General features: G+C 32.4%; 1 protein-coding gene across 12 annotated transcripts in view; it reads left to right on the forward strand.

Moving 5' to 3' along the window:
- The window catches only part of unc-13 (protein unc13 homolog), a 403791-nt gene that overhangs the window by 353091 nt on the left and 24137 nt on the right, over positions 1 to 26563 (forward strand). For 6 of the 12 annotated variants that reach the window (XM_088194185.1, XM_088194186.1, XM_088194187.1 and 3 more), the window contains 6 exons: positions 1364 to 1496; positions 11396 to 11502; positions 17948 to 18089; positions 19177 to 19303; positions 19423 to 19563; positions 25794 to 25972. In XM_088194185.1, coding sequence (XP_088050311.1) covers positions 1364 to 1496; positions 11396 to 11502; positions 17948 to 18089; positions 19177 to 19303; positions 19423 to 19563; positions 25794 to 25972 — 829 coding nt within the window. Of the gene's footprint in view, positions 1 to 1363; positions 1497 to 11395; positions 11503 to 14731; positions 14839 to 17947; positions 18090 to 19176; positions 19304 to 19422; positions 19564 to 25793; positions 25973 to 26563 lie in introns of all 12 variants that reach the window. The other 6 variants (XM_088194189.1, XM_088194180.1, XM_088194183.1 and 3 more) reach the window with 3 other exon arrangements.

Genomic DNA, 26563 nt, shown 5'->3' on the forward strand with positions numbered 1-26563 from the left:
AATGGAATTGAATCGATGTAAAGTTAACGATGATTGATTAAAAAAACTTTAAATAACCCTAATTGTTTGCCGTTAAATATGAAATATTTCGATGTAGCTTATATATTATATGTGTCAAGTCCATCCAAGATCCGTTGTTTTTTTAGTGTGGAATGTCCTTCTATATATGTATATATGTATGTATACTTTCACTGTCTAAACCTAAACCCTGATGCTGTTCTATGTTAAATTCCAGCAACAATTTTGCCTTTGAATGTGACCGTATTCTATAATTATTATTACATTTCTATTTTTCATAGCTCTATTTATATATTATAAACTAATTATAAGTCGCATATATCATTATGAATTGCATGCTCATTTTAAGCTTTCTATTGGTTTCTGTAAATGATTAAGTCTATTAACTATTAAGAAAAAACCTATATTCTTCTCATTATTACACTGTCTTGAAAATACCACGACAATATGTGTCGTTTATTATAATAATAGCGCTTTTATCTTTGCTTATGTTTATTTTTACCATCGATATTATTTAACTATCTACTTAACCTTCTACCAATAGAAAGCTTCTCATTAATATTAAAATCTTGTCTCTTCTGTCGTCCGTCATGTCCAGATCACTTAGATGCCCAAATTGCCTGCAACAAGATGATCTTTGGTTTAAGTAAAACCTTAATGCATTGTATTATATTTATATTTATATATATGTAAATGATGAAACAAAATTTAGATGTTATATTAACCATCGATCATCTTTTAGCCCGCAAGCTGCATGCTATAAATTATTAATACTTGAAATAGTAACTCTTATAGATGATCTTTAAAATATAAATTAATACAAGATTGATGAAAAATAAACTAAAAGTAAATCTTCCCATGTGGTTAATGAGCTTTTAACGGTTAATTATCTTAAAAAAATCGAGTAAGTATTGAATTATTAATGTCCAAATATGTGTTGAACATTTAATGATTTTGTCGCGGCTTGTTGAAAAAATAATACAATATAAAATAAAACGAGCTTTTCAGCTTCACGGCGAACACTTCGTTCGTTGATTTATCAAAGGGAATCTCGATGGGCGCTTTTGTTTAATTTTTATATACAAAAAATAAGCTTATAAAATTGTTTGATAAAGCGGTTAATTTTTCGTAAAGTCTCTCTGGTGCGTGAGCGATGAATGATTTATTAAAATAAAATATACCATATGTAGTATACGAGGTGAGACTTTAGGAAAATACACACAAAAAAATATAGCACCATCGAGATTTTCTAAACACACTATAGTGGCGCTAGACAAATAGGTCCTCGTCCACACCCCACCCCCTCATGCATAATTTAGGACCTTCACTACTCCCTGACATTTAGTGTGCTTTGCAGGGGCTGCCGAGAAGTCTTCCAAGCATGGAGCAGAGGATAAAGCTAATTCCATCATCACAGCCATGAAGGAGCGAATGAAGCAACGCGAGAGAGATAAGCCTGAAATCTTTGAGCTCATCAGGTAAATTTGGTTATATAAAAATACTTAAAAATATGTACAGGATGCATTTGATATCTTGTAGTTGTTAACGGTGTATCTGAAACTATTAAATGTATATCAAAAATGTATTAATTTCATAAGGGATTTTAATTAGTAATTGATATTAATGTAAAGTGCATTTAAATTATGATATCCGTAATGTATCAGGGATATTCGTAAATTCCATAAACTGTTTTATAATTTACTTACTACCTTTTTAAAACTTTTTCACATATTTTCAAGGACCTCAATGCATTTTATGAGCCTATGAATCAGCTTATTACTTCTTGCGACTGCTCTCTTTTTCGGCACCTTACTTATACAGAGCTTTCGATTTTATCAGTTAAACGCCTGTTAAGAAATGTTTTCTTATTGTCTTTATTCACGAAATTTTGCCATGTTTGTCCTGTTGATTCTTCTTTTTAAAAACACAATTTGGAAAGCCTGGTAAGCCATAGCAAAAATGACAATATATATTTTTTAAATATTTCTTTATAGTTATAGAAACTTAACTTCTACTTATTAAAGACGTAAGTAAATTCATAATTTATAACTCAAGATTTCTATAGCGATTTTTAAGAAAAGAATAGGTTTTATAAAAAATAGTGCAGCTTTTATTTCGTTGCTATTTAATTATAAATCAAAAATTCATTTATATATATTTAATTATACTGCAACTTTCAAACCATCCTATATATTAAAAATCATATGATTATTACTGCTTATACATTATATACATTATAAAGTATTTATATATTTAATAATTTCAAAAGACCCAAACTAAATAGATATAATAACAAGTACTCTCTTTATATATACGACTTTGAATAATTAATATTTTTAATATAAAAAATGTTTCGTTACTTTTTATGTTTTTTTCTTTGAAAAAATCTCATATTTTTCAGATAAAAAACAATATTTAAAAAATACACAGAGCCGGCGGTGGTAATTAATTTTGTTTTGTAACCAAATTTTGCCTTTCAGCTGTACGCTGGCTGCGTCTTGTCGGTCGTTCGTGAACCAAAGGGACATCTATTTTTATATACACACATATAATTATTTTTATTTTTTATAACATGTCGTGTCGTTAATATTATATCGCGAACCGACTCTGTGTTTAATATGTCGAGATGAAATATTTTGCCGGAAACGCTCGGAGCGAAATCGCGGAAACACAGGGCCGAACTCGCACTCGCTACGTTACCTGAATTCAATTATTCGCCTCTCTTTTGTGCTATATATATATACATATATATAATACGTACACCCACACACACAAAGGAGGTTAATCAATCGGATGAGTCGCAGGAAACTCGTTATCTTGCGTTGCCCAAGAGAGACTAAAGTCGCAGCAATAAATTACTGCTCAAATTTCAAAATCTTACCCTCAATTTAATAATAACCGAATATTAAACTTTGCGAGTTTGGAATAATAATCGGGTTTGGGTTCGCACAAAAACTATTTTAGCTTGTTAAAAAATCACATTTCATATAATATATATTGTTTACATAGTCAGTTTTATCAAATACTGAAGTAGAATTCCACTAAATGAACAGCTTACTAGTAAAACTGGCCTTTGTTCCGGTCCAATGATGTATAAACCTAAATAAATATTAACCCAGCGCGTATATCCCATAGTTTACGATGTGTATTGAATAGATTACGTAGCGACGTATGGAGAGCTAAAATTTTATATTCAGATAAAAAAAAATACGGGATCTTTATAAGTACAATTTGAATAAATCGTTGAGATGAGATTTATATTTTTTTATTATTTTTAGTGTATTATTATTTGTCCCAAGTTAATAGGATATTATTCATAATACATAATATAAAATTGTAAATGGTGATTCCGAAATAAATGTAGTTTTTTATAATTTAAGTTATAATAGTTAATCGTGCCTTAACCTTAAGTTTGTCGTTTATATATCTGTATTGGTGCACAACTGCACTCTACATTACATTATTTAAAAAAATGGGCAATAAAATTGACGATTACATATTTTTTACCAAGTAAATGATTTATACGGAATTATAACAACAGACACTAAAAACATTTGTGAAGTGGTAGGTGATTCATTATATATCCGTAAATGTCAAAGATGGTGTAAAAAAATTTGAACGAGAAATTACGATATCATGAATAGTCCTGGATGTGGGAGAAAGCAAAGATAGGCGATGATGTCCTGGCTACATAAATGAAAACAAATCCTACTTAAGCTATCCGAAAGTGTATAGACACATTAGGAAGATCAGAAAAGCTTAGAAACAAGGTTTATGGGTTTCATGCTGAGTCGCCATTTCTCGATCATTTGATAGCCGAAGATGAGAAATGTGTTGCATAACAATCGTCGTAAAAGATACTGAACATCCGAAGATTAAGTAGCAGAACCTACATCGAACTTTGTGCTCACTGTAAAAATATACTATGTGTATATGATTGGATTGCAAAGAGATTGTTCATTACTAAACAAGCCTGTACTTGTCAACAAAAGTCTAATAGTTCTACAGCACGACAATGCGTGTCATAATGTGATGAAATTGACTCTTGATAAAATCAAGGAACTTGCCTGGAAGATTTAATAACATTAAACTTATTATCTACCACCATTTATTTCGATCGATGCAATACTTCCTAAACAGAAAAGAATCATAATGCAGACGATGTGTAAAGGGGGCTATCGAAAATTTTGCATAAAAGTTTTATGTTAATATAATTTAAATAATTGACAGGGAGGGAGAAATTATGGCAATTGTTGCGACCTCTCCCCTTTGGAGATGGCCGTCTTTTCTTCTCGAAGGACCACCGTCTCTCGACGGAATTAAACGCCTCTAACCATAGAAATGCTTTATTATCAGAGTTTACATCCTCAGAATCCTTGCTGACGCACGACCATACGCCGTGACAGCCGAAGCGCCTTCAGGTTATTTATACACAAAAAACCACGCACGGCCATAACACACTTTTATTCGGCCATGCATAAATATATGTAAAATTGTCGGAACATTCTCCCCCCTTGAAGGAACGTACATACTTTGAACAAGGGAGAAGTATTGTTCTTTCAAAACACTAGTTGAACAAACTTATCGAAAAACAGTTGGCTGAACGCAATTATATTAACTATTAAAAAAGGTTCGCCACTCAACTAAATACAAACTCTGCCACATAGGCGCAGAAATTATAACACATGAGTATTCCCAACCGAAAAACAATATCAAAGTATACACAACAAAAATTATAATACATAAGTATACAGAAAAGATAACACGTACAAACATCGTAACATATGAACATTGCAAAAACTTATGTTTGGAATACTTTTTCCTCCCTACACTTCAAGTAGCTTTGTATCTTATTTTGAAAAGATACTTGTTTACTCACTATTTCTAATTTCATCGCCTGAGCGATGTTTACGCACATTTGTTTTATTACACTGTGTCCTGTTGCTGCTCCACTGGTAAAAGTGCTAGCCTGCTGACTGCACGTTTGGTGATGCCGCTAGGCGTTTTTACCGAGACAACGCGTACAACTCCATCTTCTCCTGGCTGCAACCCGATCACCCGTCCAAGTTGCCATTGAAGAGGAGGCAGATTGTCCTCCCTCAACAACACCATGTCGCCAATGTCAGGATTGGAGGAACCCGATCTGAAGCTGCGCTGCTGCATCAATGTCACATACTCCTTGGACCACCTGGCCCAGAAGTGCTGCACCAGCTGCTGTAAACGTCTGTACTGAGACAGCCGTGACTCCGGCACGTCGTGCACGTTTTCCTGGGGACAAGCAGTTAGTGGCTCGCCGATAAGGAAATGACCAGGAGTCAATGGAACGAGGTCATTTGGATCATTGGAACTTGGAGTGAGCGGACGCGAATTTAATACTGACTCGAACTGCGCAACGACGGTACTGAAGGCCTCGTATGTTAAGGACGCGTTTCCCACTACCCTTACCAGATGTCGCTTGGCTGATTTGACAGCCGCTTCCCACAGACCACCAAAATGCGGTGACCGTGGTGGTATGAATCTCCATTTAATCCCTTGTTCAGCTAACGAAGCCGGAACTTCCTTGAAGTCGGCAGATCTTAGAAGCCTTCCTAGCTGACGAGAGGCTCCCACAAAGTTCGTGGCATTATCGGAGTGCAACTCGGCAGGTTTGCCCCTCCTCGCGATAAATCGTCTCAAGGTGTTCATGAACTCATTTGTAGTGAGTCCCGTGACAACCTCCAGGTGCACTGCCTTTGTCGCAAAGCACACAAAGACGCACACATAGCCCTTCACCATTGATCGGTTCCGATATGCCTTGATGGACGCATCGCAGAATCCGACCAATTTGATGGTAGACTGACACTGCGCAAACCTATGGCGCGGGGCAACTATTGCCTTTAGGCCATTTAAAACCCCGTACAACAATTGCCAGGAGCTGAATAAAGAGCTGGGGATTTTATCATCCCAGCCAAGCTTCTCCTTCCACAACTGCTGCATGTATATTTTTAATATTACAACAACGAGACCGACGAGACCCAGTGGATCAAAAATTTGTGCGATCGACTTGAGGATCTCCCTTTTGGTCACTGGGAGTGTCTCCGGGAACGCTGCCATAAAAAAGAACCTATCTGTTCTCGTTTCCCAGCCCATTCCCAGTGTCGTTGACTCATTCGTCTCAATGATATGGTGAGAGATCTGTCCCTTTGCGTCCTTCTTGAGATCGCTTATCACCCTCGGCTCGTTTGACAGCCATTTTCTCAGGGTGAAACAACCCTTTCTCAATATGACGTCAATTTGAGACCGTAATGCCTTAAGGGCCACAATGGATTCTGCTCCGGTGAGCAGGTCATCAACATAAAAATATTTTTTTATGACTGCAGAGGCTGCAGGAAAATCAACCTCTGCCTCGGCTGCAAGTTGATGCAGGCAACGCACCGACAAAAATGAAGCTGGAGCTGTCCCGTACGTTACTGTGTTCAGCTGGAACGATTTCACGTCGTCCCGTGGGTCAGATCGCCATAAGATTTTTTGAAATCTCCTATGGGAGGCGTGAACCTGAACCTGCCGGTACATTTTCTCTATGTCAGCCGTAATGACATACGTGAACCGACGAAAACGAACCAACACGACAAAAATATCCCGCTGTAGTTTTGGACCAACCATCAGTAGATCATTTAGCGAGGCACCGTTGCTGGACTTGGAGCTTGGTTGTGATGCTACTTTCCTTTATCACAGCATGGTGTGGAATGTAGTAACCCTCGTCCCTTATAGACGGATCGGTGGGAAGCTCAGACATGTGACCAAGAGAGATATACTCTTTAAGAAAGTCAGTATACTCATCCCGAATCTTTACAGACTTCGCCAGCTTTCTCTCTAAAGCAAAGAACCGCTTAAGCGCTGGCTCGTATGATACACCCAAAGTGCGGTCATCAGTTTTGAATGGAAGGCGTACAACAAATCTACCTTCCGTTGTACGACTTGTTGAACCCTTGAATTCTTCCTCGCACTTGTCGCTGTGACTAGCTCTTAGGTCATTACTGACCTCTTCGAGCTCCCAGAACTTTTTTAACTGCCTGTCCATCTGCACCAAGCTAAGATTGCAGGCAGGATCTTTAGCGGCCGGTGTTAAGATGCTACCTGACACTATCCACCCAAATGTGGAATTTGCCAGAATTACTACTGACCCATCCTCAAGTTTGATTCTTTTGCGCCCATTGCGCATTGATTCAAAGAACCAACTTGCGTTAAGGATGACATCCACCTCTCCCGGCAAGTCAAATTCATTGTCTGCCAGTTGAATATATCTAGGGATGGCCCTACGTACATTGCTGTTGGCCATGCTTGGAATTTTTGCAGTCAATTTCGGCATGACCATAGCGTCAATTACCGACCACTGCGTTTCCTTCCTCGACGCTATTTTTAGCTTTACAGAGCCTTGACTAGCAGCCACAGACTCCGCTACACCCACTATGTTGGCGCTAGATTTGCGGATGTTCAAACCCAGCCTGTCAACCAGTGCACATGATACAAGGTTCGTCTCAGCGCCAGTGTCAAGAAGGGCACGGCAGACTTGCGTGGAATCATTTCGACCCCGGATGGATAATTTTACCGTCGAAAGTAAAGCTATTTGCGATACTACCTTACCGGTTTGACCTGGCCGGCAGGCCATTACAGCGGACATTGTCGCTTTTGGAGCTTCTGCTCGATCCCTATCTTCATGGAGCAAAAAGTGATGCCTTTTTGCACACACTGAGCAGCAACTGCCCCTGCAATTACCAGCACTATGACCTTTCCGCAGGCAATTAAAACATAGTGCGTTTCGTTTCACGATGACCCACCTTTTATGGACATGCAATTGTTTGAAACTGGGGCACTCACCCAACTTGTGAGTCCCCTTGCACTGAGGACATAACTCGCGCAACGGCTGATGGCTCACTTGGTGAACAACTTTAGGCTCCTTAATAGGAACCTGAGTCGGGATAATTGTGTTTTCTAACACTTGATGCTTCGTTTTTAGGAATGTTAACAACGCTTCGAACGTTGTCAATTTGATTGTTAGTGCTGTCGCTTCCCATTCGCGGGCCAGCACCACTGCCAATTTTGACACGATGACCTGCACTAGGACAAAATCCCAATGCTGCACTGGCAGCCCAAGACCTTCCAGTGCTCTTACGTGCAACGTAGCCGCATCGATCAGCTTCCTTAACCCCACATGGGAGCTGGCGCTAACCGTCGAAATACTGAGCAGTGCTCTCCAGTGCTCAGTGGCCAAAATTTTCGGGTTGTCGAACCGTGATCGCAACAACTCCCATGCGATGTCAAATGACTGACCTGCGGACTCTATACAGCGAAGGACTTCAGCGGCTTCTCCTTTGACCGAAGTCAACAAATAGTGGACTTTCTCTTCATCTGATATGTTTGCCTTTCGGCAAACAATATTTAGAAAAAGGCTAGAGAAATGCGGCCAATCTTTGTAGTTACCTTCAAATGAAGGCAACCGAAGGGCAGGTAATGAGACATTAGTAGGCGGTGCGACTGTTGGGAGGGGGGGTTGCCCCCGTGCATATCGCACTATTAACTCTTTCGCGGCGTAAATGGCTTTGTAATAATCCCTTTCGAACGCCGAGGTAGCTTCATCGTCCACCTCACCTATGGTGCATTCGATGTCTTCCTGGACCTGCCTGAAGGTCCTTAAGACATCCACAACGTCATCAAGATGTACTTGAAGACCCGACGCGTCTCCTTTCGACACGCAGCCTTCAACAGCGTCGGCAAATCGCTTAAGCTGCGACTGCAGCCTAGAACGCTTCAGTATGTCGCGTTTCGACATATTGACTCAAGGGAAAAGTTTGAGAATAGGAAATAACAAGAGGGGAACGGCTAACCACTAACCTAAATGTCCTCCTGCGCAGCTTCTCGACTCGGCGGCTTCCCTGTGATGCCCCGCAGTTGCTCAGCTGCTGTTGCTCCGAATGCTTCCTCAGCGAAGCTCTGGTGGTCCATCCGGCTCGTAGGACCAAATGTTGCGACCTCTCCCCTTTGGAGATGGCCGTCTTTTCTTCTCGAAGGACCACCGTCTCTCGACGGAATTAAACGCCTCTAACCATAGAAATGCTTTATTATCAGAGTTTACATCCTCAGAATCCTTGCTGACGCACGACCATACGCCGTGACAGCCGAAGCGCCTTCAGGTTATTTATACACAAAAAACCACGCACGGCCATAACACACTTTTATTCGGCCATGCATAAATATATGTAAAATTGTCGGAACAGCAATAAATAATAATAACAATTTAAACACGATTTTTTTCATTAAAAAACTGCATTTTTTGGGGTTACCTATGGTTTAAAAATTAATATTATTCGTGTAAGATTTCAATTTATAGTATGAAAAATCAAACCAGTTACTTTTAATACATATTTTATTCAATTTATAGTTTAAAAATACGGTTTGGTTAGTTTTACAGATTATATTCTTCCTCGAGTTTATTATTTAATGACACATATAGCGAGCAAAGCTGGAAAGTCATTTAAAAGTTCATTAATTGCACTTTCAAGTAAATTACTTTGATGTTGAAATTCAGGAATATATAATACAATAAGAGACTAATGAAAATGAATTTATACTAATGAAAATGTGATTAAATAACATAAAAGTGACTTATAGAGTATATTATATTAATGCACAATCAAGTTTAATAAAATATATTAATAAAATAATCTTAGAAAGCAATAGCTAAATTATTAGTTATTTAATTTTATTTAGGTATTAAAAATTATATAGGCATATAATATTCATCAAATCGTCTGCTTACCAACGTCGTTACGCGAAAGCGCTGAAAGTTCCCTGAAAGTGCTTGACAATTTAAAAATTAGTAGCCAAGCATAAATAATACGTTTTTATGAATTTTTAAAAACTTGAAACTTTTTTCAAAGTGCGTCCAGAAAAAATCGTAGTCTTTTATGAGTGTCGATAAATTTGGAAGCGCTCAAAGTTTTTAAGCTGTTCAACGCAGGAGCATTATTTTTTTCTTCCGCGATCCGTCGAGAATTTAATAAGTTTTCTTTTTATTACACCGCTTTAGAAGCGGACAAATATGGCGTGTGAAAACTCCTGTCTGGAAATTAACGGAAAAGTCTCTTTAGCTAGCCGGGCAATAATTTCGACCAGCGTGCAATTGAAAAGTTTTCCCTTTCTGTTACGACTCGTAACGAAATTGCATTTCACAATAAGGCTCATTGCCAAACCTCGTAATATTCGTACGGGTGCAAAATGATTTTTTGGTACTATGCCAACAGATGTTGCCTCCGATGTGAACATCTGGCAGCTAACCTGTTGATGTGTTGCAGCTATTTTTCCTAATGGTCATTGACGCACATAAATCATTTTTGGTTCAGATTTTTTTTGAACTGATTTAGTTTCTCTGCCAGCTTATGAATAGTTTACGAATGATTTGCTTCCATTTATGCACGTATTTCTGCAGTACTCCCACATCCAGGACTTTTCATAATATTGTTAATTCACGTTTGAATTATATTACACCATCTTTGATATAAACAGATATTTAATGAGTTACCTACTATTTTACAAATGTTTTTAGTGATCGTAGTTGCCGATTTAAAAAAAATATTTAACATGAAAAATTGTATAAATTATTGACTTAGTGAAAATTTTGCAACCGTAAATTTTGGAGCTAAATTATGTTTAAGCATTGAAATGTGGAGATGTGTACTAATACATATATAATAAAACACGTGCTTAGGTATCAACGGGTAAGAAATAACTGACTATTAGCACTAAAATTAAAAAATAATTATATTCGTTCCGGGATTAGCTAATATGATATAATGTGTATTAATAGAACAAATCTTTCTTTAATCCAACAAATTTAATATTTACTGTAATAAAAGAAACCGGTTAAACTTAATTTACGTTGAAATAATATTAATCTAATATAAGCTTTTATGTTGTGGAAAATTGCTGACGCAAAACAATAACATCTGATGCACTTCTCTCTTATGCATCGCCAGACATTGGGTTTTCTATCGTATAAAGAAAATCCAATTCCATTTACTGCTGACACACACAATACAAACACCCTTATACGATTTGGATGATAATTTTATTTTATACAAAACCGTAACATTTTAAATAAATTAATTAAATTTCACATTAACTTAACCATAATTTATGTATGCGCCACTCCAAATTATAATTTCAAACTGTATTATTCTGTGTTATTATAATTAACCGTTAACTTTCAGACAAATTGCTGTAACGGAAAACGTCCGTAATTCAACGCCTTAATTTCAGCGTAAAATTAAAAAATTCATGTCATATTTTTTTCTGCATCCTTATATTTTTTGATCATATAAATTATGTTATAAAACATTAGGGCGGTGTTTTCCGTGGAGGAGAAGAGTCACGCCGGTCACATGAAAGCGGTTAAGCAGTCAGTACTGGACGGTACTTCCAAATGGAGTGCTAAGATCGCCATCACAGGTTTGTGGCATGGTGCCCAAAACCATTGCCCGAATAGCCTCGCTATATCCCATTTTATGTCTGTCTTAAGTGTTTTTTGTTTGTATGACTATATTATTACATCTACGTGTCTCTTTATACGTTGTTTATAACGCGTGTATATATTGTTATTATTATTACACATACGGTTTTTTCAGATCGATTAAATTTTATTCGTTGTATGTTTAAAAATGGTGGAGAATGCTCGGTGTCGTGACAAAATATGTGTAAATACGAACAATAGGTTCAATATATCGCATCTTTATGTTTTTTATCGTTTATTTGGCTTTTGAATGACAGTGTGTAAGGTTTCGCATAACGCGCGCCGGTATACATATATAATTCATGATAAGAATAAACAGTACAGTAGCAAGATTTTTGCCATAAAAATAATAATTTTACTAGATTTATACGTATATGAACACGTTGAATTCAATTTTTTTTATGTTATTCTTATCAGGTATTGTTTTTAGATATCGTTCATTTATTTCAACTTTTTTTTTTAAGAATTCCTCGTTTTCCACCACTGCCTTAGAAAAAATACTCATGCATTTTTATAATTGATTAAGATATAATTTTCTAGAAATTGAATATAGAATTCATTTAGATCTATGTTATGAAAAAAAATTGAATTAAAAAAGATTAAAATAATCTATTTATATATTTGGTTTCATGTTAGAGTCAATTTTATCGTTTATTATGTATATTAAACAACTCGAAAATTAGCTTTCTGCATTATTTATTTAAAATGATACATTTATTTATTAAAAAAATATCAAAATATTTTAGGAATTACAATTTATTGATATTTTATATCTAATAAAATTGACTATAAAAAATATATTTTGCCTGCATTTTGGTGAAATCATATCGAAATACATTTTTATCGGTAGATACATTATATTTCTACTAGTGAATTTATAATTTATTTGATTGATACAAGTGATGTTATAAGCTGCCCTAAACTAATGTACAAAAAGAAACGTTAGTGTTAGTTTATAACTGAAAGTTATTGACATTTGTTAAATCATGTACGCCACCAGCAACTCTTGTTCTAAAAAAATATTTGCAAAGCAACACATTACATGAAGTATTTTATCATCTGCGCAGTGAATAAATTCAGTTTCACTATTATTGACAGGTGAAATTTTCAATCAATTGTTTAATACATTTTAACTGGCTTAGTTGGTGAAATTATATATATACTAGTGAAAATATAATCTCACTGAAAAATACACTTTCACTGTAACAGTTGCAAAGCGTTCATTTGTTGTTTAACCCCAAACCTAACTTTACTTCATAAAAGTTATAAGTTTTTGAACTTTTATTATGTTAATTTGTTTTAAGTTAGGTTTGGGTTTTAACGCAATTATACGTTTTGTAACTGTCATATTAAATTATATATTAATTTTAAATCAGAATATCATTTTACTAGCGCCTAGCATTTAAATTATATTTCAAATTAAAAAAACTATGGTTTGAAATCAACGTGTAAATTTATATATAATATAAAACTAGGTATTGTATTTTTGTGGCAAAATTGTTGTATAGTATTAATAACGATAAAATAAAATCAAGCATTTTTATTACCTTGTCGAGAACAAATCGATTCGTATTAAAAGTATACAACATATAATTTATTCCCTTGAATTTTTGATTTTTACAGAAGCACCTGTCTTTATAATGTAAAATGTTTTATTCCTCCGTGTAAAATTTATTACTGAGAGAGGTGTCGCATGTTTCAGTGCTTTCGTTTTACCGCTACCATTAATTCTAAATTTAAAATTTGCATCGCATTCGGATCGAGGTAAAAAAAGGAACTTCTTTGAAGCGACACAAGCTTAGTGTCACAGCTTCAGTCAAAGAGAATTACAAAGTCCATAATTAAAGATAATCTAATAAAAAATATATAAGAAGCCGATGTGTGTGTGCAAATATTTTTTTTATTTTAATTTACGCATTGTCCGTGTGTATTATTATAAACTAAGCTTTCATCTATAGAACTCGCTTATTGGTGTATATACTATTATAATATAACATGCACAATTTCATTGCTGTTCATATCTCACAATGTTGTATTTTTTGTTATATTTAATATCTTGAATGTAATTGAATTGAAATGTTTTGTATCCATTTTGATCATAAAATCTAAGAGCATATGTGTTTATGGTTTAAAATAAGCTTGTTATTAAAACGTCGGTTCTTTTGTACAACCAAATTTGACATTATAAACCGTAAATTTATTGCTCTCAAATGCGAAGCATAAATTTCGGTCTCCTCTTCACTTTCTTATCTATTATGCAACCTTAGCGAACTCTCTTATACCCACGAGTCCAAATGCAGAGATTCAGTAATAAGTTTTCCAAATGCATTTGCTACGTAATATCTTCAATTGACTAAATCAATACCAGTACCATCTTGAACGAATTCATTTTCTATTTTACAAGCATCTTAAACAGTAATATGATATTTTTATCTGAATTGACCCTTTGCGTAATGCCACGAAAAATATGTCTATTTATCTTCAAGAACACAACTGACGTGGCCTAACCTTTAGCTCTTTCCTCTAGTCGAATCGGTCGTTTGTATATGTATCTTTATTACATAGACCTAGATTCTAAAAAATATTGTTTTTAAATGGATACAAAACGTATGTTAAAATTTTTGGTTCAGCTTTATTTATTATATTTTTTCGTCCTGAATCCAATTCGAATCTTGTCACTCTCTCCAAAGCTCGTTTGACACTTATTCTCATCGCTCTTCGGCTGAGAAAAGATAGCAATCGCTCTAGTTGCGGTCTCAGGTAATATGTTATTTTTTAAAAGGAGAAGAAAGAAAGAAAAAACACAAACAAGATAACACATCCTTATTTCACGTGGTTTGCGAAAATCGAGCGAGCCTCTGAGTGTTGTGCAGGTTTTCCTTGGGATCGTTGAAACTGTGTATATATTTCGGTTAGATGCCGGCCTGGGGTTAATATTTTCCGCCTTTATGTGACTTAGGTTAAGTTTTTATTTCTTAGGCAGATTGCACTGCAAATGCGGGGTCGGTCAAAATGGCCGTTAAGGAGCAAAGTGGCGTTACGTATTCTCGTACATATTTTTAGTATATATTTCTTAATTTATATGTTATGATAAGTCTATTATGGTGGATTCGCACCGACACCGCATATGTACGGCATTTAAGCCTTTTGGTATTTATTTTTCGCTAGGAAAACATTTACAGTGGACCCGGACACTCATATAGACTCTCTCGAGCAAGCCAAGGAATTGAATATTGAAGGCACGTCCAGGTGGTCTTGCAAGATTGCCATTACAGGTGGGTGATGATTGGCAGGAGCAGTTTGGGAAAACAGGCAGTTGTTAATTCAGGGTTGAAGGCTTTTTACCCTTATTCATCCTTCTCACTCGTAAACTAACCAATATAACTATATACAGCTTCAAAATTTTATTAGAGATCTTTAACATTTTCAAATTTATCTAATAAAAATAAAATATAATAAATTTTGAAGCTATGTATTCTCACAACTCATATTTCACAATTTTAAATGAACACCTTAAAAACGGTATCTTTCTAACCTATTACGTTTATATTTATTATTACATCAGACATTCGTATTTATAGACGATAGTATAAAAATCTTTTGTAATTCATAGAACGTTGAACTTTTAGATCATTTGAATATTTTCTTTTTATAGATCTTTGAAAAGCTTACTTTTCTATCTATTCATTAAAAAGTAGCATTATTCATCCTTTATTACATTTAAATACCTATTTTAATTGTTTAACGTTGATTTTAAAAATATATTCAATTCATACGTAGATTATTTATTATTTTATTTTCAAAGATACGAAATTTCTTAAGAATATTTCGTGAATATATATATATGAACATATATATATTAGTCACATTAACGCAAACAAATTTTGACTTAGAAGTTGATTTGTGTTATAAAAAAAAACACATATCAACCATTGATAAAATATATTTTTTTAATGAAAAAATAGCTATATTTAGTAATTTGACTTATAGCGTATTTTTCTCACTAGTCTTCAAATAACAATAGATTTATTTGCAAATTTATATAATATGTAATATGCACATTATTTAATCACTCATTAATATATAACAAAAACACATATTTACAACACATCCCTTATATTGAATCGAAATTTTGTTAATTAAAATGCACATTTAAAATATCTATTATCTTCAATGATCACATACTTCACGCACATATTCACAAAACACTAGTTGATTTATTACTGAAATTGAAATTAATAATCTGTTGAAATTCTTATTCTTGACTATCCTTTTTACATAAAATGTTTGGACTGAAATTCTAAATCTTCAATTCTGTCTTTTCTGCGTTTTTTGAACTATAATCTAAACTCTTCTCGATAGTCGGCCTTCAATCTATAAACCATAGTAATTTGACAAAACTTTGCGGTTACTTCGTACGTTTGGCATTTTTTCAAGTTATATGTTTGAACTCTGTATTTGGTGAGTAAATTTTAAAATTATTTTACTTCGAACTGATGAGCGACAGATGTGTAGCTAATGTCTATTACAATATGTATGATGATCCGATTACGACCATATTCATAAAATCTATATGACGAGATGCGATATGGGTTTGTATAGTGTTGTATATAGCTTTGTGTATTATTGTATTTGTGGTGCAATGTAGCTTTGCAAAATTGATAACGCAAAACTAACCTGCTTTGTGAAATGCATGCATCCAAAACGCTTTTGACGTAGATGATAGAGTATTTATTTGAAATCATATTACTTGAATTAAATTGTGTAAGCTATAGCGTTTGTGTGGTTATGAAAATCAAATGCAATTTGTTTTAATGACTATAAATTATGTTTTAAATCATAATTGCTGCCAGAACGTAATTTAAAAATGCAAAATGTATCTTCATAATGTCAAACGTTATATGCATAATATTGTAATTATTTCTGATCAAGCCATTAAAAATTCTCCCTTCGACGCCTAATGGTACGACAGTAATAAACCGACTTTCGTTTGATTCTTTTACATAAGGGTTGTTATATTTATCTCTTTGTTGTATTTGCTTTGACGTATTTCTTGCATCCAGATAATTCGTCTATTACGATCCTACGCGTTTGTTGATTCTCCTTTTGTGATTGTAAAAGGGTCAGAAAAATAAATAAAAAAGATTTTTTTCAATATTCTTATTTATAAAAAATAATAAGAGCTTTAAAGAATTGATAGTTTACAGCCTATGAAATGTAAGATATTGTTATATTACATAAAAGAGTTTTTTTTTTTTTTTTAAACTTATTGAAGTATTTTATAGAATAGCACAATATATTTTCATTGAATTATAACATTTTTAGTTTTACAATACACACCTTATCAAGTTTCCTTATCAATCGTAAATTAATATTTAAATTTTGCATTTATATATATTACAAAAAAATTAAATTAAAAAATATATAAAGTATAAAATACTAGTTGTGATATATTTGGCTAAAGACCTAGAGTCCAAGAACCATTGAAATATGTAATTCTATCTTTATCCACTTAAACGCCAGCGGCTCACCGGTGAGTCACTTGTAGTTTATTTTTTTAAACAAATTAATTTTTTTAAACAAGCTAACGAATTATTTATATTTTTTTTAATTAATAATGATTTTTGTTTTTGCTTCATTTATCATTAAATCAAGTATTTTATATTTATTTTTATAAAGAACAGAAATAACAGGCAACTCACTAAAAAACCGCTGGCGTTTAAAGGGTTAAAGCATAATGTGCCTATATTTTCATTTAAGTTTGGTATCGTAGTGTGTTTATGCAAATTATGTACTTTAAGTATTGCAATCTGTTCAAAGCAAATAATATAAAACTGTATATGCTAAGAAATAATTTATAATTGATTTGAAATCAGTTCGTAATTATACATGTGAATTTAAAGGTACTTAAAAAAACTAAACAGGCCAAATATATAATACCAATATATTTGTTATTCTATAAAAAAAACACATTTATCATTTCATAGGCTTTGAAATTAATAAATATTTTTTTTCATTATAAAAATAATGTTCAAATCCTGAACATTTAATTTTAACGTTTAACTAATGTCGTTAAATTTATTTTATACGGGAATAGAAGCATCCTTTAACTTCATTCATCTATCAAGGACTGTTCGTTAATTCGCCTGTCTTTTTTTTCTCATGAACGAAAATAGTGACCTAATTTCCGATAGGGGCGATTTTGCTCAAAACGCCAATCAACTGCTATATGGCCTCTCTCTATAAAGCTTTCGTTTGATCCGAATTAAAAAAAATCTACAGTAGCCATCTCAGTGTATTAACGCCTACGAACGTATTAGTTCGTTGGATGTTTATTTTATTTAACACAATGCTTTATTTTCACTGTTGACTCTTCTTTTTCAGTAATTTGCGCGCAAGGTCTAATAGCTAAGGATAAAAGCGGAACATCCGATCCGTACGTGACGGTTCAAGTTTCCAAAATCAAGAAGCGAACAAGGACTATGCCTCAAGAGCTTAATCCGGTCTGGAACGAAAAATTCTACTTGTGAGTATTATTATCAGACAATATATCTACTACATAAAAAGCAAGGCATGAATTTTGCTACAAAAATAATATAAATATATTCCTTGTTATTTTGCTAGTTATAGTTCACCTTAAATATAAAGATAAACACATATTCGAACTTTTTCTTGTCACCGTGACGGAACAGAAACGAAACAGATTTTCTCACAAATCTGAAATTACTGCGAAGATTAATCGCATCCGTCAAAATATAAACACCCTCAAGACTGCCTCAAGCATTTTTATATATGTATGTATATATAACAATGTGAGTTTGTATAACTTTTCGCAAAGCAATCCAAGCTCAGTTCAATTAATCAATATCTGCAATACACATGTGCGTCTATTTTTTTGTGGCGACACATTAATTAAATTCTACCGAGACCTACTTTTTTACTTTGTCCACTTTTACTGATCCCGATTTTTTACTACACATAAATCTATTTGAAAACAAACCTAGATAGCAATACAGCGAAACGTGTTTTAATTTATTCGATTTTCTCAGTAAAACACAATGTGTCGTGAAATACGTTTTTTACATTTTTATGTAATAAAAAAACGTTATCAAGGACGTTTAATTTAATAAAGTAAAACGCCTCACGCTGGGGGTTAAATTTAAACTGACCCTGAATGTGTTTTCATCGCTGTTATTTAAATTATTTTTTGTTGAAGTGTGTTCCAAAATATATAATGTTTGTAGTAGGTAGTTTTTTTGTTATTTTATAGTCGAAACCTTTTAAGCTTTATAAAAAGTGATAAAAAAGCGAACTTTTTCTGTCACTCTTCATTAAGCTTTAAAAACATATGTAGATAATATATGATCAACTTTTTTAATTAAATATCTAAAATATATACAAATGAAAATATTTTCAAGAGTTGATAAATATTTTGCGAAGTTTTTCTATGATTACCTGATTTTATAAGATGGAAAAGTATCAGGTGGAAGCAAAGTTAACCAATCTATATGCTATAGATAATTTAAAATATTATATTAATAATAATCTACCGCTACATAAAAATGAATAAAATAAATGTATTTTGTAATAATAAAAATTATTCTATTTTTTAGTGAATGTCACAATTCTTCAGACCGCATCAAAGTGAGAGTGTGGGACGAAGATAACGACCTCAAATCAAAGCTTAGACAGAAACTGACGAGAGAATCTGACGATTTTCTCGGTCAGACCATAATTGAAGTGAGTTATTATTACATAATCTTTCCATTTAATACTACAATGTTCCTTTGTAAAATGAAAAATTAATACTTTTTAATGTGCTATCAACTTTATTAAACTTCTTATCGTGTTTTTTATAGGTGAGAACTCTTTCGGGCGAAATGGACGTTTGGTACAATTTGGAGAAAAGAACTGACAAATCTGCCGTATCTGGTGCCATCAGACTCCACATCAACGTTGAAATAAAAGGAGAAGAAAAAGTCGCTCCTTATCACGTTCAAGTAAGACTTTGAAATTAATTTATAATCATGCTCAAATCATAAATCTAAAGTTATTTAGTTATCTTGTTTATGTACTGTATAATGTACACGCTGAACCAGAACAATCGTTATCTGCTATCGCATACTGGAGCTTAAATGAATCAAATTTCAATACCGGAAACGTTATCTAAACAGCAAAACAAAGCTCTGTATGCGCTTGCGAGCTTTATTTGCATAGTTAATTCAGCGATAATCTGATCAATTTGCTTTGTGTATTTGATACACTAACTAGGCCTAAAAGTTTTTTGCGTTTTAACTCCGACGATATAATTAATTTTTTTGTGCCGTCTGCACTTATCACTTTACTGGTTTCAATGACAATGGAGCTTTGGATGAATGGTCTTTATTGATGTTGCAAAAGCTTTTGTTTCATCCGCAGCAATACTCTACCGACAATGTACTATTATTTACACATCGGCTGTGGAAAATTGAGCAGAACAATACAACGCGGAGCGCCTTTTCCGAAGGCATTAATTGCTACAGATTCTCCTCTATATTTTATGGTATTAATAAATGTATAGGTGATATATATTTTTATAAATAAAGTTTAATATTGATGTCTACCTGACATTTTATAATTTCTTCGCCTTTGCGGAATTAAGTCAGACAGGAAATAATCTGAAAGAGCCATATCCGGTGAAAGCGCGGGATAGGGATAACACCTTCGCAACAATGTGCCCTTTGTCAACGCAGCAACCTGACTTTGTCACGCAGTAATTTGACTGGACACTACCTTTTCCTTTGAAGGGTCTTTTTCTGTACAACTCACCACTTAAAACTAGCCGTTGACTATTCATCACTGAGTAGAGACGAGATGGTTTCAATTTAAACTCATAGAAAATATTTCTTTTGAAAGTGACAAAAGTCCAATTTTTTTTTCTAAAAGTGTATATGCTTAAAATATAGATAATAACTATATCGTGTTTGAAAAAAATATGAAAAAAATAATTCGATATCAGCATCAAAATCTAGTTTATATAAACGTTGGAATTATATAAATATATAATGTTTTTTTAATTGATCATATTATATATAGATATATCGAGTGAATTTAAGTTGTTTTCAAAAACAATAAGCTTATATATATATATATATATATATATATATATATATATATATATATATATATATATATATATATATATATATATATATATATATATATATATATATATATATATATATATATATATATATATATATATATATATATATATATATATAAAAACTACAAAGTATGTAGTGAGACACTATCTGTGAATCAGTGACATAAATTATATTAATTATACATTATTATTACAATCTATAATGTATGTTCTAGATAGATTTTATTTCAGTTATTTATCCGTGAGATTAGAAAAATCTAAGAAAACCTAATCTGTGATGATTGATCAGAATTATAATTATATGAGAATACCTAATTATGATCTCTCAGACAGAATACTAGTATAAAAAAAAGGTTCATATAAGAATCGAACTCGTGTCTTTTAAGTATTAATCATTAGTATATCGTGCTAGTATTGATCTGTATTGTACTTTTCTAACAAAATTTATTATTTTTAAATTGTAGTTATGTACAATATAACATATTGCTAAAATTAATCTCTAGTAACATAAAATTGTAATTTTTATGTTTTTATGTCAATTTTTTACGTTTTCCGCTGATACTAAACTCGATTACAGTTTTTTGCTACTTTTATTGGTTTTTGTTTTGTTTATAAAATCTTTAGTAATAAATGTGCCAAAAAATCAGCACATTACTTAAATTTAAATTTTATAGTACAAAATATTTAATATTTATAGTGTCACAAGTAGTTGTTAAATACAAATAAATATAATTAATAACTTATGCCTCCTGGCAAAAAACTATCTACAAAATTTAATAACCAAAACTATAATTTTTAAATTAGAAATTCCACTTTTAATTTCTTAAATTTATAATAAATTATCTAATACATGGTTTCCCAAACTATGTTCCGCGGATCCAAAATAGGTGTTCCGCGAAGCCTAAATACATATTTCACAAAAATTTAGAGTAGATTAAAAAAATTGTTAGTCTTGCTAATACATAAAAATTGTTCATAAATCTGATAAAAAAGCTTGAAAATATGTGTTAACAACATTGATGTGTATAAAATCTGGAGGGAAAAGTTTCATAAGTCGGTGTTGTTTTTTTTAACTTTACAATTTGATCCTATTTAAACAATATTTTTTTTGTTAATTAATCACACGATATTAGTGCTTGTTATACGAATTTTATTTATGTGACTACATATGCTACTAGCAGTCACTGTATTTTGCATAAACTATGTAAAATCTAGACCACTTCAATCCAGATTATTTAAAATTTTGTGCGATGAAATGGGTAGTGAACATGAAGCACTTTTATTACATACTGAAGGGAGATGGCTATCCAGAGGAAAAGTACTATTAAGACTTTATGAACTTCGAAATGAATTATTAGTCTTCTTGAAAGCACAAAATAATTTGCAACATCATTTTATAAAATTTTTAACAAATCCTTCCTGGTTGATACATCTGCATATCTGGCGGATATTTTTACAAAGTGAAATGATGTTAACTTATAATTAGAAGAAAAAAGTATTACAATTTTTAATATGAGAGATAAAATTGAATCTTTTGATAAAAAATTACAATTTCAGATTTTATCAGTTGAATCTAATAATTCTGATTGTTTTCCTGTCATGGATATGAATGTTTAAATGAATTGAATTTTCAAGTAGATAAAAAAGTTTCACAAGTATTTTTAGAACACCTATATTACTTGAAAATAATTCTTTCGGAATATTTTCCGAAAACTAGTAAGGATGATTCCTGGGTTCGGAATCCATTTTCCGGAACAGTAAAACCAGTGGACTTAAGGGATTATGAGAATTTAGTTAATGACTCTGATTTGAAACAAAAATATCAGCCATTAAATAATTTCTGGGCGAGTCTGAGAGTTCCCCAAGGTGTAAAAACAAGTTCTGGTTTGTTTACTTCCGTTTTTCACGACGTATTTATGCGAAGTGGGATTTTTTAAGTATATTGCAACAAAAACAAAATACAGAAATAGACTCCACGCCACGGCAGATATGAAAATACAACTAACCAAAATTGTGCCTGATATAAAAAAATTGTTATTTAAAAACCCAAAATCATCAGTCATTAGGAGTTTTATTTATTTGTATTTTTATGTTTATTAAATAAATTTAATAACATTTTTTTAATAACATGTTTTATTTTATTATGAATTACCCAGCCTAAAAAATAAGCTAAGTGTTCCGCCAAAATTTTCGGATTTGCCAAGTGTTCCGTCGCTGAAAAAGTTTGGGAAACCCTGATCTAATATAACACAACAATTATTGCATCCACCTCTAATAGATATAATCAAAAATAAGTATTGTAAAATATAAATGTCAATAAAATATTTTTTTAGCATTAAATGCATAAAATTATTGAAAAATGCTTTTGCAACCGACCAACTTGCATAAAACATTAAATTTTATATGAAAATTATTTATGTATTTACGCCGTAAAGTGCAAACTATAAAATTCGCTTTGTACTAACTGCGATGCAAACATTAAAACGTTGTTTCGCGAATATGCCGTATCGTTTTTTAAACGTTATATTTTTTTCTCTCAATTTTGTTACACAAATATTCTCTCTCCTCCCGATTTTTATTTCAAATTGTTTGCTTTTGCTTCGCGCAAACGGTAACGGAAATTTACAAGGAAATTATAATAAAGGCGCTTTCAACACTTATCAAAGTTAATTATGCGCATTTTCATCAATGAGAATTTGTCGTGTGAAATTTATAAACATTATCTTGACGATCGTTGGAAGAAACCAGTGCGGCATGCAACTTGGATGCAGAACCAGGGCCAGTTGAAAACTTTTATCTACATTAGTTATAAAATATTTAAAGTAAGGGTTGTATTAATAACATTACTGACTTGTTACCCGATGAATGCAATCCGAATTAGAGCCCATCTGATTTTTGCCCAATGCATTCACTGTTTCATCGATGAAGCGAATGCCTTCCATTCCGGAATAAAATAAGCACCCCCATATTTGAATTTCGCACAGTTACCAAAAATTTTTTTTTATTGTATCTTTCGCCACGTTGACAACGAATGTAGTTCACTAACATAAATCAATTTATTTTACACTCATGATAGAATATCACTCTTTCTTAATCTAAAACAGTCAATATTTTTGGTCGATTGCACAATTTTATGATTATTTATACAATTAACTTGATTTATTGCGCCTATTTCGATATTTAAAAAATCTTTAAGCTGATAATTGGTTTTAACCGACAGACTGTAAAATTTATCTTGTCGATAACCATATTCACGAATACACAACTTTATTGATTTTTACACAAACTAAATTGTGGATGATTTGGCATTATATTTTAGCCACAATTTTTTTAAAACAATATGGACATATCCCTAAATGAGCGCTAAGAACTTCTAAAAATCCAAACCGAGATCAACGATTTTTTTTAATTTTGAGAAATAATAAGCACCACTGTGTGTATGTCCTGTAGACACACCAGTGTGCTCAGAACCTTATAAATATATTCACTCAAAAGACAATAAAAATACTAAGGTGCGGCTTAAAGTTTCTGCGCATCTCGTAACGGAGGAAAGCTCAATGCAAAAAGACGTGATTTGATTTAGGTCGCGATACTTCTTCGTAGCTTGCACCAAAGAACTTTAGTTCAAATTAAAAAGAATCAAGATGCAGAGTGTAATATAAATATGTGTATACATGTACTTATATCTTCACGTTAATAAATATTTGGCTTTTTATTAACATATTTTATTTTTATAAATATAATATTATCAATTAGGATGTTGCAACACATATAGCTATGTTTGATTTAAAATATTTAATAGAATTGCACTGAATCATTTGTGACATACAGCGTTAATATCAGATTAAGATTAAACTTAATTGTTTATCTATTACATAATTGATAAACTGATAAATCATAAGCTACCATATTATAGTACTTAATCTATAGAGCAACTATTATTGTAACATAGATATAAAACTTATATATACAATATACATATATTCCTATAATCGTCACATTTATTCGCTGCCGGGCTATCAAATACTTAAATCCACTATCTCCATCTCCTAAAACTCTATATTTCAGTCTCAAATGACTAATGTGGTATACCAAGAATAAAATTATATTATTTATAAATAATTAAATATAATCCCAGTTTGTTTCGGTATGTGTTAAAGACCATATATGTGTTAAAATTATGGTTTAACATTTTAGTTATATGAAAATACAACACTTTTATATTTTAATTATACGAATAACGAAGCGTCCATTAAAGTCATAATAATAAAATTTACATTCGCGTTTTCGCATTCATAAATTGATATAAACCGAGCGCTGCATCCGGCCAATGCGCAAAGGTGTGTTTTCTGGCTGGGAAAGGTGAAACGAGCTTTTCATATGCATATCATAACTGTTATTCCATTCATATACAAAAGAGCTTTCGTCGTTCCTTTTTATTTTGCGAGCCGGTAAAAAAATTGACAAATAATTTAAATTAATGAATTTATATACATACTATTTAATTTCTAAATTTCAATTAAACATGAGGGTTACTCAGATGGAAATAATCAATTTATATCTTTGATAGGACATTATACTGTAAATTAGTAGTCTAGGAACGTTTCTTGCCAACTTCCTTATATTACAATCAGTAAGAATTTGACTCTTTTTAATTTAAGCAATTATTCTTATTTATTTTTTTATTAGGTATGATACATATTTAGTTAGCGAAGCATTTGAAATACAATATTTAAACAACAAGTTTTAAACCTTAAATAAAACATTCCGTTTACATGTAACCATGAATATCTTTAATTATAAATTAGATAACATCATTAGTTTCAGTTTGACTCACCCTCATATATAAGACATAAAAAAAGCTCTTGACGCACAAGAAATAAATTTAAAAATAAATTAAATCGATCAAACACCCAGTAGGGTATAATATCACTCCCGTCGCGAAAACTATAAAAACTCACATCGTCTGAGCTTTTATATTTTTTTCACATGATCACGCAGCTTTCACGTGCTAATCTATTCTTTGTCTATAATATATATTGTGTATTGGTAACGTCACATTAACTCGATTTATATCTTTTTCAGTACACGTGCTTGCACGAGAACCAGTTTCATTATCTTTGCGAGGAAGCCAGCGGTGCTGTAAATCTGCCCAAAGCCAAAGGAGACGAAGCCTGGAAGGTCTATTTTGATGAGGCCCCTGAGGAAATTGTTGACGAGTTCGCAATGCGATATGGCATCGAATCCATATACCAAGCTATGACGTAAGTCTTACATTTAATCTGGGAAACGAACGAGGGATAATTATGAATTAGCTAATTATCGTTCATATAATATTATAATATAAATACATAAGTCAATTTATATTTATTTTTATCACGTGATTTGCGAAATTATACCAATAAGCTGCGTGGCATATAGATTTTTATTTTTTACGTGTCACGTTAGCTAACGAACTATTGGAAGCTCGCGATTATCCGGACTAATGGGGAGTGACAGGTTAGCAGGTCGCGCTTGTCATACGTCAAAATCCAGATAATCCGCAGTCGGATATTTGAGATTATGGCGTGAAACGTGCGAATGACAAAGATTTATCCTGTTTCACTATTTATCAAATTATAAGTAAATCTACAACAAAAAATATTTATTTAGAGCTTGTTGCTCACAGTGAACCCTGAATATAATTATAATACAAATATTCATGTTCATAAGAGATTGGATGTACTAATTAATTAATATATTTTTATTTAATTTAATATAATTGATCTTTCAATTGAATTACGTGTTCGTACTGCTTTATCAACACTATATTTAGTAATATGAGATTATTTAATCTATTATGACTTAAATGACAG

This window comes from Plectrocnemia conspersa, unplaced genomic scaffold (assembly GCF_051122295.1).
Source record: "Plectrocnemia conspersa isolate PC_06_02 unplaced genomic scaffold, ASM5112229v1 ptg000010l, whole genome shotgun sequence".
NCBI lineage: Eukaryota > Metazoa > Arthropoda > Insecta > Trichoptera > Polycentropodidae > Plectrocnemia > Plectrocnemia conspersa.